This window comes from Fusarium odoratissimum, assembly GCF_000260195.1.
Source record: "Fusarium odoratissimum NRRL 54006 unplaced genomic scaffold supercont1.19, whole genome shotgun sequence".
Lineage (NCBI taxonomy): Eukaryota > Fungi > Ascomycota > Sordariomycetes > Hypocreales > Nectriaceae > Fusarium > Fusarium odoratissimum.
Window position 1 is genome coordinate 676305 of NW_022158704.1, and position 15938 is coordinate 692242.

At 49.7% G+C, this 15938-nt stretch overlaps 6 protein-coding genes across 9 annotated transcripts; 2 read left to right on the top strand and 4 right to left on the bottom strand.

Annotated features, from left to right (window-relative positions):
- Positions 1-1303: 1303 nt before the first annotated feature.
- Positions 1304-2767, bottom strand: FOIG_10855 (uncharacterized protein; the record flags this gene model as incomplete). 2 transcript variants are annotated; one of them, XM_031211351.1, is made up of 4 exons in its annotated part: positions 2071-2767; positions 1909-2022; positions 1741-1857; positions 1304-1689 (listed from the first exon to the last, which is right to left on the bottom strand). In XM_031211351.1, the coding sequence occupies exons 1-4, from the start codon at positions 2195-2197 to the stop codon at positions 1403-1405; spliced, it is 645 nt and encodes a 214-aa protein (XP_031059284.1). In that variant the 5' UTR covers positions 2198-2767. The 2 variants fall into 2 exon arrangements, with proteins under 2 accessions (XP_031059284.1, XP_031059283.1); XM_031211350.1 differs by having other exon boundaries at positions 1403-1689; positions 1741-2022; positions 2071-2613.
- Positions 2768-2899: 132 nt separating this feature from the next.
- FOIG_10856 (uncharacterized protein) lies at positions 2900-7104 on the top strand. Its single transcript, XM_031211352.1, has 7 exons — positions 2900-3259; positions 3320-3373; positions 3464-3514; positions 3570-3575; positions 3634-3705; positions 3755-4036; positions 4090-7104. The coding sequence occupies exons 1-7, from the start codon at positions 3256-3258 to the stop codon at positions 5283-5285; spliced, it is 1665 nt and encodes a 554-aa protein (XP_031059285.1). The 5' UTR covers positions 2900-3255; the 3' UTR covers positions 5286-7104.
- On the bottom strand, positions 6293-6913 carry FOIG_10857 (uncharacterized protein; the record flags this gene model as incomplete). Its single annotated transcript, XM_031211353.1, has 1 exon — positions 6293-6913. The coding sequence occupies one exon, from the start codon at positions 6911-6913 to the stop codon at positions 6293-6295; it is 621 nt and encodes a 206-aa protein (XP_031059286.1).
- A 220-nt stretch (positions 7105-7324) lies between the features above and the next one.
- Positions 7325-9734, bottom strand: FOIG_10858 (uncharacterized protein). Its single transcript, XM_031211354.1, has one exon. The coding sequence runs from the start codon at positions 9256-9258 to the stop codon at positions 7618-7620; it is 1641 nt and encodes a 546-aa protein (XP_031059287.1). The 5' UTR covers positions 9259-9734; the 3' UTR covers positions 7325-7617.
- A 154-nt stretch (positions 9735-9888) lies between these two features.
- Positions 9889-10710, top strand: FOIG_10859 (uncharacterized protein). The gene has a single exon (XM_031211355.1). It carries the CDS (start codon positions 10135-10137, stop codon positions 10651-10653), a length of 519 nt encoding a protein of 172 aa, XP_031059288.1. The 5' UTR covers positions 9889-10134; the 3' UTR covers positions 10654-10710.
- Positions 9893-14592, bottom strand: FOIG_10860 (uncharacterized protein). Of its 3 annotated transcripts, none has more exons than XM_031211356.1 (3): positions 12898-14592; positions 11625-12000; positions 9893-11567 (listed from the first exon to the last, which is right to left on the bottom strand). In XM_031211356.1, the coding sequence occupies exons 1-3, from the start codon at positions 13299-13301 to the stop codon at positions 10893-10895; spliced, it is 1455 nt and encodes a 484-aa protein (XP_031059289.1). In that variant the 5' UTR covers positions 13302-14592; the 3' UTR covers positions 9893-10892. The 3 variants fall into 3 exon arrangements, with proteins under 3 accessions (XP_031059289.1, XP_031059291.1, XP_031059290.1); XM_031211358.1 differs by having other exon boundaries at positions 11625-12191; XM_031211357.1 differs by having other exon boundaries at positions 11625-14504.
- Between the last annotated feature and the right edge of the window lie 1346 nt (positions 14593-15938).

Here is a 15938-nt window from a genome sequence, read left to right on the forward strand (position 1 = left end):
ACTACTGCAAGCACCCAAGCTCTCCAAGGTTAGGTTGGATCGATTCGAGAAGGCCTCCACTCAGAGGACTCCAAGCTGAAGCCACGAGCCTCACTTCGTTAGATCAGTTAGGGCAGAAGCACGGGCCTAGCTCATTAGCAGGGAACAAACGATGTCTGCTAGTAGCTACATAGTAAGACATTTTATTTGTTGATGATCACCAATCTCAACAACTCCGCAGTGTTACGACTGTCGACATTAAAGGAGATATTACCTACTTTCATGAGACATTAAATGCATTCATCTCCCTTTGCGGCACCCGGGTAATGCACCGTGCTAAGGATCTCCATACCAGCCTTATCAATAACCGTCAGAGCCGATCTTCCGTTTGAACCGCGTGTACTGTCCTGTACCACATACGAGCGTTAGAACTTTCCTGTGCCTTATCAACAAATAACGACAGTGCTTTCTTTGTCATTGGTTACCCATTCTTCCAGTCAAAGTGCGGGGAATGCATGTCTCTTTGAGTTCCGTGGAGGATCGGATATTCATCTCCATGAACGTTTTGTAATTGTTTTTATTTAAAGTTTCTCATAGATATCCGCAATATATTTCTCTTATGCGATTTAACCGCACAAGTCATTTTGCAGCACTGACATACTCGTTTACAGCAAAGTTTGGAGCCTATCTGCAACGTTCCTCGAGTCACTTCGAACTCGGACCACGTTATCAAACATGCACCCCAGAATGCTTTGACTGTAGCAATGATAGCTTCGTTACCCTAGCGCCACCAAAACGTGCGCACCATCAGACGTGAACCTCGACATTCAGGTACAAGAAACAAAATCTGTCGCCGCCAAGCCACACAGATTGTTGCTCCGTTGTTCCCCAGGGGAATTGTTGTTTCGTCTACCACAAATTTTGACTCAGTTCCCTCGAGCTGCGTCATTCTTGCTTCATTCCGCCGCGGCAGTGATCCAACTCGTAATACAGTAGCGTGTCATAGCAGTGTGGTATCATCCCTCCCTAGCAGTTACTGAGCAACAATATTCGTTACGAGGTTGCATTGAACAGTGAAAGTTGCTGTGTTATGCGTTGTCAGTTTGGAAGAGTCAAGATTAGTAAAGAATACAAATACGCGAAACTCTTTGTATGCTCACTCCAGCTTCAACTATGGATGTCTAGCATGTCAAGGCTCTGAAACAACAGAGATCCAACTAATGTTGACTAGTCCATGGTTTCACTCAACAATTACCCGCATACCTTGTCAAGGAAGCCGATTAGGATGTTCTGTATCTTGCTAGCAGATTGCATGCCGCTATCTTGATAGCCAATAGTCTTTTCAGGCCAGCGAGCAGAGCATGGAATTCAACAGGTCATGACAAAATCAGAGAGAATTGAATCAACTTAAACATGAGTATTATTATGTTGACGAGCCTTTCAGTTCTTCATCTTCGGCCTGCTTTTTTAATTCAGCGATGCGATCATCAATAAGTGCAATATCAGCGTCTATCCTCAGCATCTTTTCTGACATCATATCCCTATACTCCTGATCCGTAAGCTTCTTAAGGGGAGACCATCGGGTCCAGAATGATTCGTTCTCATCGTGAACCTTCGGCTTTCGAGTTGCCATTCGGTTTGCGATCATTTGGCCACCAGCTCCCACTGTTGTGAAGACAAGCATCGCGGGAAGAATGTTTTTTGGCCCTCCTGGTCACAGGGTCAGTAAGAAGAAAGCGGCGACAGTGTGGTATGACTTACGGATCAAGCCACCCACCGAACCAGCTGCTGTGCCAGCTATTGCGCTGGCAATTGTCTTGTCGCCATTTTTGAGCCTTTCTTCACCGCCCCATGCTTTTACAACAATACTCCTGGTGACTTGAGAGGTCAGTCCGCTGGCCAATACATGGTTTTGGTGAGTAAACTTACACCAGAAGCTTGTTCCCAATGTAAACCATTGAAATCCAGAGAATGCTCCCCAGACTATGGGATTTGCCTCTTGGAAGATTGAGCCTCCGACACCTGCCAAAATACCTGCAGTCCCTGCTTGATGTCAATATGGGGTGTGCGAGGACGCATGAAGCAGCTTACCGGCGTAACCACCGAATTTCAATGGAGGTACCACGAGGTCAACAACCTCGGGAGAAAACAAACCACGAGATGACTGCCGTTGGCGTACAGACACCATTTGAGGCTCTTGATTTCTATCGTTGGCCATGATGGATGTGTATGAGGATGGATATGAAGGAGGCCGGTGAGGAGAAGAAGAGAATGAATGTCGGTTACTTCAAACGACTAATATAATTACAATATTAGAAGGGAAAATAATAATGTTACATGACTCGCTGCACCGGTCGTTTGTCAAACTTGATAGTGAGGTTGGTGAGGCTCTCGCTGCATCTGAATCTCAAGTTTTCCTAAGCAGGCAAAGGCCAATCGTAGAGAGCCACCATAAATTTGGGGATGAAAACCCGTGACATGACACGGGCCGTGGGCCAATTGGGTGGGCTCGAATCCGTACATAAAAAATGTCTGTGAGCTGGTGTCCTTTTGGGGGAGTTTGACTCGTGAAAGGCTATAGTTGAGATGAATATGTAGTAATGTGATAACATGCAATAAATTGTCAAATTCAGTAAAGAGATGAGGCGAATGACAATTAATAAACGGGTATTTATCATTGATACTTGATTGCCATGTGTGGAAATTATGAGCCGTTTTGATCTTTATCAAGGCATGTAATTGTACATGCCGCATAAAGTACCATATGCGAAAGACCTGAGAATTTCTGGGTTGCGTTGGCTGTTAAACAAAATCAACTGCTTGAACCTCAAAGTGTAACTACGGTTTCCGGGTCTTTTAGGGGCTGTTACTGGTGCTTCTGAGGAGATGCAAGCGAGACATCAATCGAGTGGAGGGGTTAATTGGTGGGTCCGGCACTAAAAAGGGCTAGCGCCCACTTCAGACCAGGACTGGCAAAATTAAGGCAACCCTCAACTGGCGCCTCCATCATCATTTTTTCCCATACGCCGAGCAAATTTCAACTCGTCAACCCCAGACACGGCAACGTTAGTCGGGGCACATCAACACTCTGCAACGCAAGTTTCTCGACAGAAATAATCGACATTCCGGTATTCGGTTCTTCCGTTCCCGGCTACAAAGCGATCCGATCTCGTTATCCTCACTGAAGCGAAAGCTGAAACCCCGGTCGGCTTCGCCCTTTGCATTCGTGCGCGCATCGGTCCTAGAATCGTTGCGCGTGTTCGCCTAACCGCAATCATGGGTGAGCACCCCTCCGTGACAGTTTGGCATGTCTTGTAAGCAAATGCTAATCTCTCGCCAGCTCCTAAGAAGAAGGAACAGCAGAAGATGTCCCTTGGGGACTTTCTGGCTGACAGTATGTCCCGCCGCTCGCCTGTGCACCCCGCCGCACAGCGGACTTGGCTGCGATGCCCCTCGTTGACCCCATACTGACTTGGACTTATAGGTTTTGGTGGAGGCTCATCTTGGGCTGATGAGGTAGAGGAAACCTCTTACGGTAAGCACTTTCACTTCAAATCTATAGATGTGTCCCATCGCTAACTCATTTCCAGTCACTGGTATGTCCTGTCGCTTTCATACGATACTTTCGACCCATGGTGGACTGACCATTTTTAGGCACTCAGGCTCTGCCCCCTTCCGACCGCCCTCGGTATAACAACAACGCTGCTTCCAGCTGGCAGGACCGGGGTATGTGTTGATGTCGCTGTAATTTGACTGTCAAAACTAACTGGCGCAGGTTTCTCCGTTCGCGAAGCTGCCCCTCAAACCCTCCCCGACAAGCCTCCTTATACCGCTCACTTGGGCAACCTTTCCTACGATGTTACCAACGACGCCGTGGGAGAATATCTCGCTGACTGTGGTGTCGTCAACGTCCGCCTTATCGAGGACCGTGAGCTGCAGCGCCCCAAGGGTTTCGGTTATGTCGAATTCGAGACTCTCGATGGCCTCAAGAAGGCTCTTACCTTTGATGGCGAGAACTTCAACGGGCGAATGATCAAGATCAAGGTCGCCGATCCTCGTAAGTTGCATCTATCTATGAAACCTTAACCTTTATCTAACCGTCAATTACAGCTCGTGGCGGCGATCCTGGCCGAGGTGACTCTATCCGTGAGATGGGTAACTGGGACCGCAAGGGACCTCTGCCCGATGCCCCGTCAAGGGGTGGTGCTCGTGATTTCGGTGACCGTGAGCGACGACCTCGTGATCCTGCTTTTGAGTCTCGTCCCCAACGTGAGTTCACTTGGGAGCGACATGGACCCCTGGCTCCTCTTTCTCCTCAAGAGGGTTCCGGATCCCGAGACGGAAGCCGCCCCCGCGCTTCTCCCGATGTGCTTGGTGACCGTAGTGAGTCTTACCGAGGCAACCGCCGGGACTCTCCTGCTTGGGGCGAGGCTCGCGAGGGTGGTTCTCGTCCCCGTCCTGAACGCCCTGAGCGACCTGAGCGAACTGCCACTGCTGCTGAGAAGGACATGCAGTGGCGCGAGAGAATGCGCCCCGATGCCGCCAAGGCTGCTTCCCCCGACGGTAGCGCACCCCCATCTCCCGCTCTTTCTAACGCCGCACCTGCCCAAGGTGGTCGTCCTCGCTTGAACCTCCAGAAGCGAACCGTCTCCGAGGCCCCCGATGTTTCATCAGCATCCCAGGGCTCTGATGCTAAGGCCAGCCCCTTCGGTGCCGCTCGTCCTATCGATACCGCAGCAAGGGAGAAGGAGATTGAGGTCAAGCGCCTGCAGGCTATCCAGGAGAAGAAGGAGGCCGATGAGAAGGCCAAGGAGGAACGAAAATTGGCGAAGGAGGCTGCTGCCAAGGCTGAGGCTGAGGCTGCTGAGGCTGCTGAGGCCGCTGAGGCCGCTGAAGCCAAGCAGGCCGCTGAAGCTGCCGAGGCTAAGGAGACGCCTGAGGCAACCCAAGAGGCAACAGAACCCAAGGCTGAAGTTGCTGAGGGCGCCAATGGCGAGCAGAAGGTTCCTATCCGAAACCGCGAGCCCCGAGAGGGTGCTCCCAAATCAAGAGCAATCGAAGCTTCAAGCTGGCGCTCTGCCTCAAACGATCAACGAGGACCCCGTGGAGGAGCTGGACCTCGAGGCGGTCGTGGTGGCCGTGGCGGCATTCGAGAGGCACGGGCTGGACCTCTCCGCTCCAACGGATCAGCTGCTCAACAATCCGCCTCTACTGATGCCGAGCCTGCTACACCCACAGCTGACGACGACGGTTGGACTACAGTGCCCAATAAGAAAGGTCGCCAGGGACGTGCGATGGCACCCTAGAATGTGTACCAATCGCCTCGTTTCTCTATGGTTTGACGACTGAGAATGCCTGTTCACAAGATGCGAGTCACCTAGCTCGTAGTTAAGAGTAGTGATCATCTTGGACTTTGCTATTCTCTCGTAAATGACACCCATCTTACACTCGATTGCAAGCGATGGTTTTGAAACTGGTTCTAAACAAGGCTGGTTCGAAACTTGTTGCCAGCTCTTCTCGTTATCCTCGACAATCTAGTATCACAGGTTGCTCAGGGCATGGAATTGAAATCTCTCCGCCGGTTCTAATCGACCACGGCATCCTGTTTTCCTCGTCTGACCGCCACACGTTGGACTTACTCATGATCAACCTCGACACCCACTTCACTCGTTCAGGGGGTTTGGAGAGGGCATTTTTGAGCATTTGACCTTTGGCGTTTCGAGACAAAAGCAAAAGAATGGCGGCGAATGGATGGATGAACGGATGGATGAATGGACTGAAACGTGGCATGCATTTGAATGATCACAGCTCTTTTTTTATCTCTTTATGTTTCCTTTTTTTTTACTCTTTTTGATTTCCCCCAAAAACGTCTAGGCCGCGTGTTGACTTCCTTGATTGATGAATATGAGGGAGAGGGTGAAAAGCAGGAGAGGGACTGAAAAAGTTTACTTGCTTTGGCTGAACGAACACTGAGGCAAGGCTACTATAGGCAGTTCGTTTTCTCTAGACTTGGCAGAGATGATGAGACGTCGATTCTTACGATATGAACTCGGATCTGTATGCTAGGCGGTTCATGGGATCAATGAAATGTCCTGTTATTTATTTTATCTCCGATCGGTGTGGTGCGGTGTGGTGTCTTTTGTGTGTCTTTGCTGGTTTCTCAATGAGGTCTCGGTGTTTGTTTTTGATGCTTTTAGAAGGGGTGAGGACTGTGTGTGTGTGTGACTATAGACGAGTAATGAGCACATGAAGTCTCCTCTCATGCTGATCCCTTTCATTACCGCTGATGATTCTTGTTGCTGGCCACTTTGGCTTATCTGCTTGCCTCGCTTTCCTCTTTCCACAGCCTGAAGCCTTCGAGGACGTTCCTCTTCACTCCCTCGCTTACGAACTCCAACTTCTTGCCATCCTTGAACTTATTCTGCAGTGCTTCTTCCTCTGTCACCCACGCAAACTCGACATGTTCATTCTCATCGATCTTGACTTCGTCACAGCTCTCCACCTCGACCCAGACCGTCAACTTTCCCCAGACTCCATCATCTGCACGAAACACAAGCATGTCATACAGAACCTCCAAGTCCTTCTCTAGAGGATCATCAGGCATCGGCTCTGTGATAGGTGCAATTCCTACCACGGCTTTTACGGCCTTTGCGCGTAGTCCGGCTTCTTCCCAGAGTTCACGCACTGCTGCAGCAACGAGGCCATGGTCTGAGTCATCGACACAACCACCGGGGACTTCCCATAGCAGAGGCCAGGAGTCGTGAGCTGCGCGGCGGAGAAGAAGGACTTGACCTTGGGGATTGGTGACTAGGGCGCCAGCTATGAGGTGCTCAATTGGGGGGTGGGCAGCTCGGAAGACATCTGGAGTAGAGGCGAAGGCCTCGAGAGATGCGGGTTGTGTGTAGGATAGTGGTGGAGAAGGTGAGGTTGGCATTATGAGGGTTGGTGATATATGTTGATTTTGTCCTCGTTGTAGTATTTATAGGTAGTCTTGAAGACTTTATATGTTTGATAATCGATACCTGGTTTAGGCTGCGAGTTGAAGATGATTGGTTGGGAAAGAAATACCGCGCATATATTAATTGTTAAGCACTGGGCACCACCTAAGAATGAATAGAGCATGTGATAAGTGAAGCAAATTTTGCGTAGATAGAATATAGAGTAGATTGGCTCTTGGGTGCCTTGTATTTTCCAAAGTGACTTGTCTGCAGTTGAGTCTGTAGTGTTAAATGTGTGAGTCAAGCTCGTCTTACAGCTGACACTTGTGAGACAACCCAGCACCCAACTACCAAGGCTACTGCATATCACTGCATAAATCACATTCTCGGTGAAGATTTACATGCCGCTACCATATTTCTTGGTAACATTGCAATGTATTGCAGGGCCTGACAAGCCCTTCTACCTGTATCCTTTCTCAGTAGGTATAGTCCTATTCCCTGTGATATACCCAAATTGTACTCTATGTATCAACGCCTCTCATCTCTCAAGAGCCTTGTCGTCCAAACGCCAACCCAGACATGTATCAGTCAGTCAATCGTACAGTGCATCCACCCGCTTCGCTCATTAAAAAAAATGCTTGCGTGCTAACCCGAACCTCAAAAAGCATAGAAACGAACCACCACTACCTTACTCAAGCACCTACGACATTTTGGCGCCCATCTCTTCCATTCCGTACTCATCCCACTCGTCATCACCACCGAGCTTTCTACCTATCCAGATACCAATGGCTGTTATAAGGCTGCCTACTAGGAACCAACCCTCAAACCAACCATCCACAAATGCGGGACTCAAGGCACCTCGCAACACGCTTCCGACTGCCGAGCCCAAGGCAGACGGCAATTGGCTGCGGAGGAGAAGTGAAGCTGAGATGACATAAGTCGCAGCGATCTGTCCGACCACCAGCGCCAGATTCGCTTGTGCTTGGCGGAGCAGGCCTGGAGTCCATTTAGCAAACAGGTGGAACGTCTGGACCACACTGTTGGCGCTGGCGAGGAGAATGACACCGCTAAGAGCAAAGCTGATAAGGCGTGCCCATGCTAGTTGATCCAACTTGGGATCCCAATGACGCGCAAGAATACTAAGAAAGCGGTTAATGGGATCCGTGTTGGCGAAACTTGATGTGGGTGAATATGCTCGGCGAATAGTTGTGATTGTAGTTGCGCCAATGCGATACACACAGTACAAGCTGAAGAGCTGCGAGGGAATGAGAAGAATACGTCCGATGGATGTTGAAGCGCGAACTGTGGCAGCCCGGTGGCTCTTGAGGAGAGAAACTCCTGAAGCCAGGTTGGCTTCCATCGTCTCGAGACCAGCAATTTCCAGGCGCAGCGATCGCATCTCTGCCTCATCACCAGTTGGACCACGTAGAGAACCCATGACTTTGCCAACAAGGCCACTTCCCTTGGCAGAGGCTCCATTCTGAGGACCAGATGTCTTGCGTTCGAGATATTGCAAGCGATGACGCTTGGTGAGAAGCATTTCGTTGGCAGTATCCAGCCCAGCTTGCTTTCTCGCTACATCAGCATCTGTGACAGGTCGTTTGCGACGGGTTGTAAGATCCATGAATGCCTGCCACGGTGAAGAAACAGCAGCGAAGCCAGACAGTAAAGCCATCAGTGAGATACCGACGACACCAATACGTTCCAGGCATCCGCGTGTCAACATCTCGGAGAGGCTTCCACTCCAATTGCTTGTCCTGCGCATCGCGCCCTCGGGAACAGCCTGGCCAACAGACCAGAAAGCAAATAACCATCCCATGAACAGAGCAATTTGTAATCCCCAAGCGACCCGAGGAAGTTTTCCCTTGGCAGTTCTCTGAAAACTCCATCCGGCACTCGAAACAACCGATCGACACTCCAGCCAAGGTACCAACACGACCAGCAAGAACAGCAAGCTTGGCACCGTTATTCTCAAAGCCAAATTTCTCGAGTCGGCGTTGACAACTTCGATGATTTCGTCCATGATCAGCGCGCCCAATGTAGCAGCCAATCCCACAGTAAGGCCAAACGTCCAGGCTGCGCCGCGCCGTCTCCAGCTCTTGGCACCGTGTTCAGCGTGGACTTGTCGCAGACACGCTGGTGCATGTGTAGGTAGGACGTGATCTTCGCCGTCGCGAGAATCGGCATCGCTGCTCAGACGGGGAAAGACATGTCGAACAACGAGGATTGATGTCGAGATGCAGATGAGGAGGAACGGGAGGGCGGCGATGGACGAGGCGAGTGTGACAGGGCGGGGTTGGATTTCGCAGGCGTCTTCGCCGCAGCGAGTAAAGGGCCACATTCTTTGTGAAGTTTATATCGTTATCGAAGCAGTGTGAGTCGCGGTGATGATCATCGATGTTGGCGCGGGGCCAGAGGAGTATATCGTTCTTTGTGAACTCGTATGCTCGCAGGCGTAGGAATGTCAGAGTAGTTATTTTAGTCGGGTTTTGGCGGCGGCGCAGCAAATCCTCCCTTGAGTTTGTATCATGAGAGGAGGGGAGACTCGGTATCTAACTGAAATAGACTGAAACGTTGCCAGTAACTTAAGTTATCCCTTGAGCTTGAGCCCCTCGTAGCGTAGCGCCGTTGCGACAACTCGTATCAAACAAGAGATGTCACGCAACGTCACTTCAAGGGTCCTTTCGCTTTTTCCTTGACAATTGAATCAATCAGTAGGTATGTACAGTTGCTTTCAGCTGTTGTACAGCATTTGAGTTTTCAAGTCGAGATTTGTTTGTTGGACTCGATATTTGGAATTAGCCCTGGGTCTAGAACTGAGAAATGGTGGCTTACGTCGTCGCGCTCGTTTGGTCGCACGTAAGTGACGTGTTGATGCCTCAGGTTACACATCCTTATGCCTGATTAAGGGTCCTTGCATGCAGCATCATGACATGACATGCAACAGACCTGGTCTGCATTAGATTAGACGCACGCACATGCATAATAACTAGATTTGAATCACCGACCTCGGCGCACGGCCATTAGTTACGATCCCAAACATCATATGAATTTCAACCCTAATACGTATCAGATAGCTAAGAACTGAAACCCGTCTATCGCTGTGTAATATCATTTCGAAGCGCTATTAAAATCCACAAGAGCCACTGTATAATCATCAATGCATGATCTTATCAGACCGTGAGCCTAACATAGACGCCAATGCTGGGACGACTCAATGCATGCGCTGCAGCAACTTCTGAAGCAACTTCTGAAGCCACTTGCCCACAATGACTACCTGCTGGGACGGGTCCTCGCTTCTGCCACGTTGGGTGGTTCATTATCATTCTCTTCGTTGTTGTTGTTGTTATTACTATCACCATCGCCATCACCATCGCCACTACCAGATTGGTCATTATCTTGGACCTCTTCCTCAGAATCTCCCCTTGGCAAGTCCCCCGAAGGAAATCGTGTGTTCGGTGGAGATTTGAGATTCTCCAACCCGATAGATGAGCCTTTGTCTTGGGTACTTGGTGCTTGGTCTCCTGTGGGCGACGTAGGAATCGGGCGGCCTGAAGGAATCTGTGTAGCCTTCGAAGCAGCATCCAGTGCTTCGAAGGGTGGACTAGAAGGTCCTTCTTTGTCCTCGCTTTTTGAATTGCTGGGAACTTTGGGCTGTTTGTTTTCGGCCCGAGAATGCATCGAAGCCCCATGCTCTTGGGGCGCTATTTCCTACCAAGCTCCACGCGATAAGTGAAACCCTATATCAACGTTGAGCATACGCTTTTGTAAATCATCTAGATGTTGCAGTTCGGTCGTGTCGCCTTCTTCTTCTAGAGATGAGAGACCTCCTTTTGCTGCTGAATCTAGCTGAGTAACTTGAGGAAGCTGGTTATTCTCCTGGGAGGATTTGTCGTTGCTTTCGGCAATTTCATCTCCTGTGCTATTCTTATGCTTGTTATTGTCTGTTCCTAGTTTCTGCTTGCCCTTCATCTTCTATGATGTGGCTTTCGGGGCTGAGGGGGTATCATCTTCTTCATCAAGTTCCTCATCCACCTTCATCTTGAATGCTGCTGCTTCACCGACCTCCATCTTATGAAGCTGATCCATCTTCTGCCTGTCCAAGGCTTGTTGCCCGCTCATGACCTCGAACTCTCCAGAGTCGTCGTCATCATCGTCATCGTCATCGCTCTCAGCCGCGACACTGACATCATCTTTAACAACTCTCTGGTTCTCCGAGGTCTCATTAACAGGGCCCGCAGTAGCGGTAGGGTCGGGGGATCTGCGATTCGGTATCTGGCTATGGTTGAGGGGCTTAATCGTAGGATCGAAAGATGCGGGTAGTCCTAAAGCGCGTGCGACTTGGTGCGCTTCTTCATCGGGCGAGTTGTGGACCTCAAGCTCATAAATGCTACTTGCCTCACTATCGGCCTCATGCTTTCCGGCGTTTGCGGCCAACATGCTCACGTAGGTCTGTCGGGCAGAATCATTGGCACGTTTGGCCTTCTTTTTGATGCGCTTCTCGGTAGGCCGAACCACAACCACAGGGACAGGTGAATATTGGAGACAGTATTTGGAAAACGAGTTGCGGGTGTTGACCAGGCCTTGAAGACCACCGAGGGTGCGTCCTCTAGTTCCGACAATGAGCATTGCAGGCTGGTACATTTGGATCTGGTATTTTGTCAGCGCTGGAACTTGGCAACGGAGGTGCCTTCTCTGTTCACGTACTAGGACTTGAAAAGTCGTGTGTAACTTGCCCACGGCATATTCAAGGACAATGTTGATGGCTCTGTTATTACCATTCCGAGCAACGATCCCCTTCATAACCGAGTCTGCATCGTCCCTGTACTGCTTGTCCGTAAGTCGCAGTTCTTTTTCGACTACTCGCACGCAAACAACTTCGTCGCCATCATCGACCAGTTCGTCAAGCAGCCACTGCAACGCATAATCGGAGTAGGTATGCTCGTCAACCCCAACCATGAAACACCGCGATCTGCGCCTAGCCTGGTAACCCTTATGTCGAACATTGAGCGTAAATGAGATGGCATTATTCTTGGTCGGTTCGCCGGTTGTAACATTGTCAAATGCGACATGCTTCTTGAACCTATCGGGCGGGGTCTCGGTTAGCGTCGCCATTGTCGTGAAAATGCCACAAAATAGAGACTGAGAACAATAACGATAGTTTTGAGAGGTAATTATAGGATGCGCGGGGAAGTGATAATGGGGATGAAGGTTAAGAATTGTCAGTGACGACTGTGTCGACGGCAAGAGGAAGGTTCTGCGGGAATTTGGGGGCTGACGACTTGTCAGTGGCTGTGATGAAGGATGATGGCCTGACGATCCAGACCAAGCGAGCAGGTAGCCAGAGGCGAAGACCATTTCCCCACGTCTACTGGAAGCTTTGTCGCAAACGGCGGGGTAACCATAATTGATAGTGGGAAGGCCAGTGGTGGAGTCGAAAGGTTATTGTGAGGAATGGTCCAGCCAAGCGACCCAGTTCCACCTAAAGCCCGGGCAGGTTCCATCAATACGCCTCTGCGTTGAGTTGTCTTTACGAGTGGGTGTTCAAACAGTCGATGCCGCTACCGCAATGCTCGTATCCGACCTGGATGGAAATGGTTGACCCATGTGGACCGAATTATTGATTTCGATGGTAACACACAGTCCACGCGACATGTTGCTTGGCATGGCGTCACATAGGTTTCCAGCCGGACCAATTTGAACCCAGTTTCGCCGATGTTCGTGTGCATTACGCAGAATGAAATCCGTTGGTGAAATAACGATTCTTCCAAAACAAAAACAAGAAATTCCAGTCTGCACCACGACGATCCGAATGGAGGTTTTTTGGCAGTTTACATATTGTCGTACCGTGTGTCAGGTTTGGTCAGGCCGATATAAGGTTGCAAGTGCAATCCAGTATCGGGTTGAGGATATTGGTATTCGATCACAGCAAAAATTTGTGCAACGGGAGGGGGAAAAGATGAAGAAAGTTGCTACATACCTTGAGTGGTTAGGTGAGCTCGCACGGATGCGACTGTTGTTCATCTGTTGAGGATTTCCTTGGGGAAGTTGAGGGTTTGTCATTCTACGAAAAGAGACAGAGCCGGTGGATGATTTCCTTTGAATCGTCGAGTCCTGGCCTGGTGCTGAATTTTGGTTGCTTTCACAGCTTGAGCTACGTCGAGGATCTGGTGCGAAGGAGATGCTTGACTTCCGAGCAGATGAATCGTCACCGTCGCTGGCCCGGACACTAGTATTGGATCCATCGACTGTGTTGGAATCTGGGAAGTAATCGACCTTTGCGTCTTCTGAGGCTGAGTTCCTTGGAGGGTTCACTGTTCTGGGGGAGACATCGGAGTCGGAACGCTTGGGCGGGTTTGGTTGAATCATTGCGGTTGTGGCCATGTTGCCTACGATACTGCGTCACAGAAGACGCGATCTGGTGGCAAACCGAGTTCAGCTTGTCGTTCGCGCCGGGTCGATACGTTCAATAATGATCGTGTATATCTGGGAACGAATGTGTGTAAGGTCTAACGATAATCAAGCTTATCGATGGTGCAGCTTGATGGGATAAAATGGACGTATGATGATGAAAAGCCAAGGTCAAAAGAATTTCTTCTGTAAGGGCTTTCTGGTTGATGAGAAAGGAAAGAAAGCTTGAGCTTGCACGGAGCTGAGCTTCAGTCAAGTGTCTTGGTAGTTCCTCCCCAAGGGTATGCGTATTGCCAAGATGCAACTGCCGCCAAGACGGAGAGGCTAACCAGTTGATGGGTAAGCTTGGCTTGGCTCTTGATTTAGGGAAACACCAAATCACAAGGAGGAAGGAGTGAACGCGGCTGACGGTAACGTGGGGCTTAGGAGAGTCAAGTTTGTGACGTTGAATGACGCGGTTCCGAAGTCAAGAAAGGAAGATGGGAGCTGAAGTTGAGATGCAGATGCGGGCGCAAGTTGAGACGCGGAGCTTGAGCCAAGATGCAACGCCGAGGTCGATCAGATCTGGCCGAAGTAGTAGAAAGTGTGGAGAAGGACCTCTACAATTGATTTATCAATAGATCGAACCGGAGTGGCTGTGAATATAGAAGAAAGGCAAGTCGTAATAATGGAGATGAAAGTTGGTGGTGGCTGTGGTGTTGTAGCCTGGGCCTTTCTGAGGAAGCGGAGCTGATAGTGGCCGCAGATTACGAAAGGCAACGGAGGACAGCGAATAGATAAAAGCACAGAGTAAAGACTCTTGATCTTTGTAACAGGGTCGAGTGAGTAAAGTCAGAAGACGGTGTAGGCGTTTGCGTTTTGTTTGCAATCAGTTTGTGGTGAAAGAGATGAAGCCACAATCAAGGCATAGGTCAGCCGAGATTCAGCCCAAAACAATAAGATTTTAAGGTTATTGCCAGGTAACGACGAGACCACGTTTTCAGATCTTGGTTTTTAGGTTTGGAAGAGACGAAGACCAAAGACGGGTGGGTGGGAGAGTGGGAGGTCTAGGTAGTCTCACTATTGTTTCCTTAGGCAGAGAGAGATGTCATGATACAGTACCTAGCGAGGAGGTCGGTAGCTGGATAATATGGGCTTGGTCACATTAAACGAGGGAGACAACGTGAGGAGGCCAAAGAGGATGGATGGGATGGGTTGAGGGACGGTGCCGAACGGAACGGCCCTTGGTCCACGTCAGGACTGACTGGGTGTAGGCCCGAAAAGGTCTGGGAGGGTTGAAATTAAACTGGGCAGCAACAACGTCAACAGTAGTGGTGTATTATTATCAGCCGAGATTTGAATTTGTGATATATTACAGAAGCTGCGTGAGAACGTGCGTTGGAAAACACGTTCAAGGGTTAAAATGGCGTGAATCTGCAGAGATCGCCAACAGCTAATAAAAAGAGACTTGAGGTGAAAACAAGGTTGATGATAGCGAAAGTGCAAAACGTACAGCTGACGTAAATACGCCAAAGTAAGCCGTTGCAGTGCCGCTCTTCAGGGATTGGATGAATTATTGTGTGTCGGGTGTGACAATAACTGCAGGCCAAGACACAGCTCGATTTGCATGCGAGAAAGCATGTGTTGACTGGGCTGAACCATTGGTTGACCAGGATGAACCACGGGCAGGGTCTCTATCATTTTTGCAACACAGACACAGAGATAACAGAGAGACCAGAGGCCTCTTGAATTTATCCAGAGAAGAAGAGGAAATGAACGACACGCGAGCAAGGAGACCGGTCACAAGCCCACTCACACTGATACTGGCCCCAGGCTGGGGGAGGCAAGAAAACTGAGGACCTTTATCTTGAATGACAAAAATAACTAATCTAAAGGCTTTCCAAATCTACACTAAATTACCTAAATCTTTTTATCACTTAGGATAGAGGTCCTAAGTTTTCTTGCTCCCTGAGGGCCAGGTAAGCAACACAACACAACACAACGCTATTATGATCCCTGAGAGTTTTTGATCACATGGAAACTCTTTCAACACTCTTTGATGCCACTCCAACAAGTAGGACAGCTTACCGGCGAATAGATATCCACTTAATAAGGGGCGCTTAGCTCGGCCGGCTTCCCCTCACTGATGCCACCTTGTTTGCTTGGGCAGCCAAAAGCACACAATGATCTTCTTGCTGTGAAGCGAAGCTCAAGATAGATAATGGAAGGCAGCACAGATTTCAGGTAAAGTGTCAATGTCTTGGCCCCGGCAACAACGTCCCGAGTGTGACTCCCACCGGTGACCGCCAAGAGCACAAGCGTATCACGTAGCAAACTGTATTTGTGTTATGATATGTACCATGGCGGCGTCGGAACCGGTTCTTTGGGCACGATTCGGTACAAGAAGCCCTCCTTTGATCCCGCTCCCCCCGGGCGGAGTCATCTCACTCTCGGGCTTCAGTGGAGAGGCACGCTAATGGTGGGGCCGAGCCGACTCAGGACAGAGCCTCTGCAGATGAATTGAGATCCATCATCCCTCCCATACGACAAGCCGAATCAGCTTCAACGGCACTAACCAAACGGTTTTTACTATGGATCAATACCAAGAATTTCTCACTAGGCGGACAACAA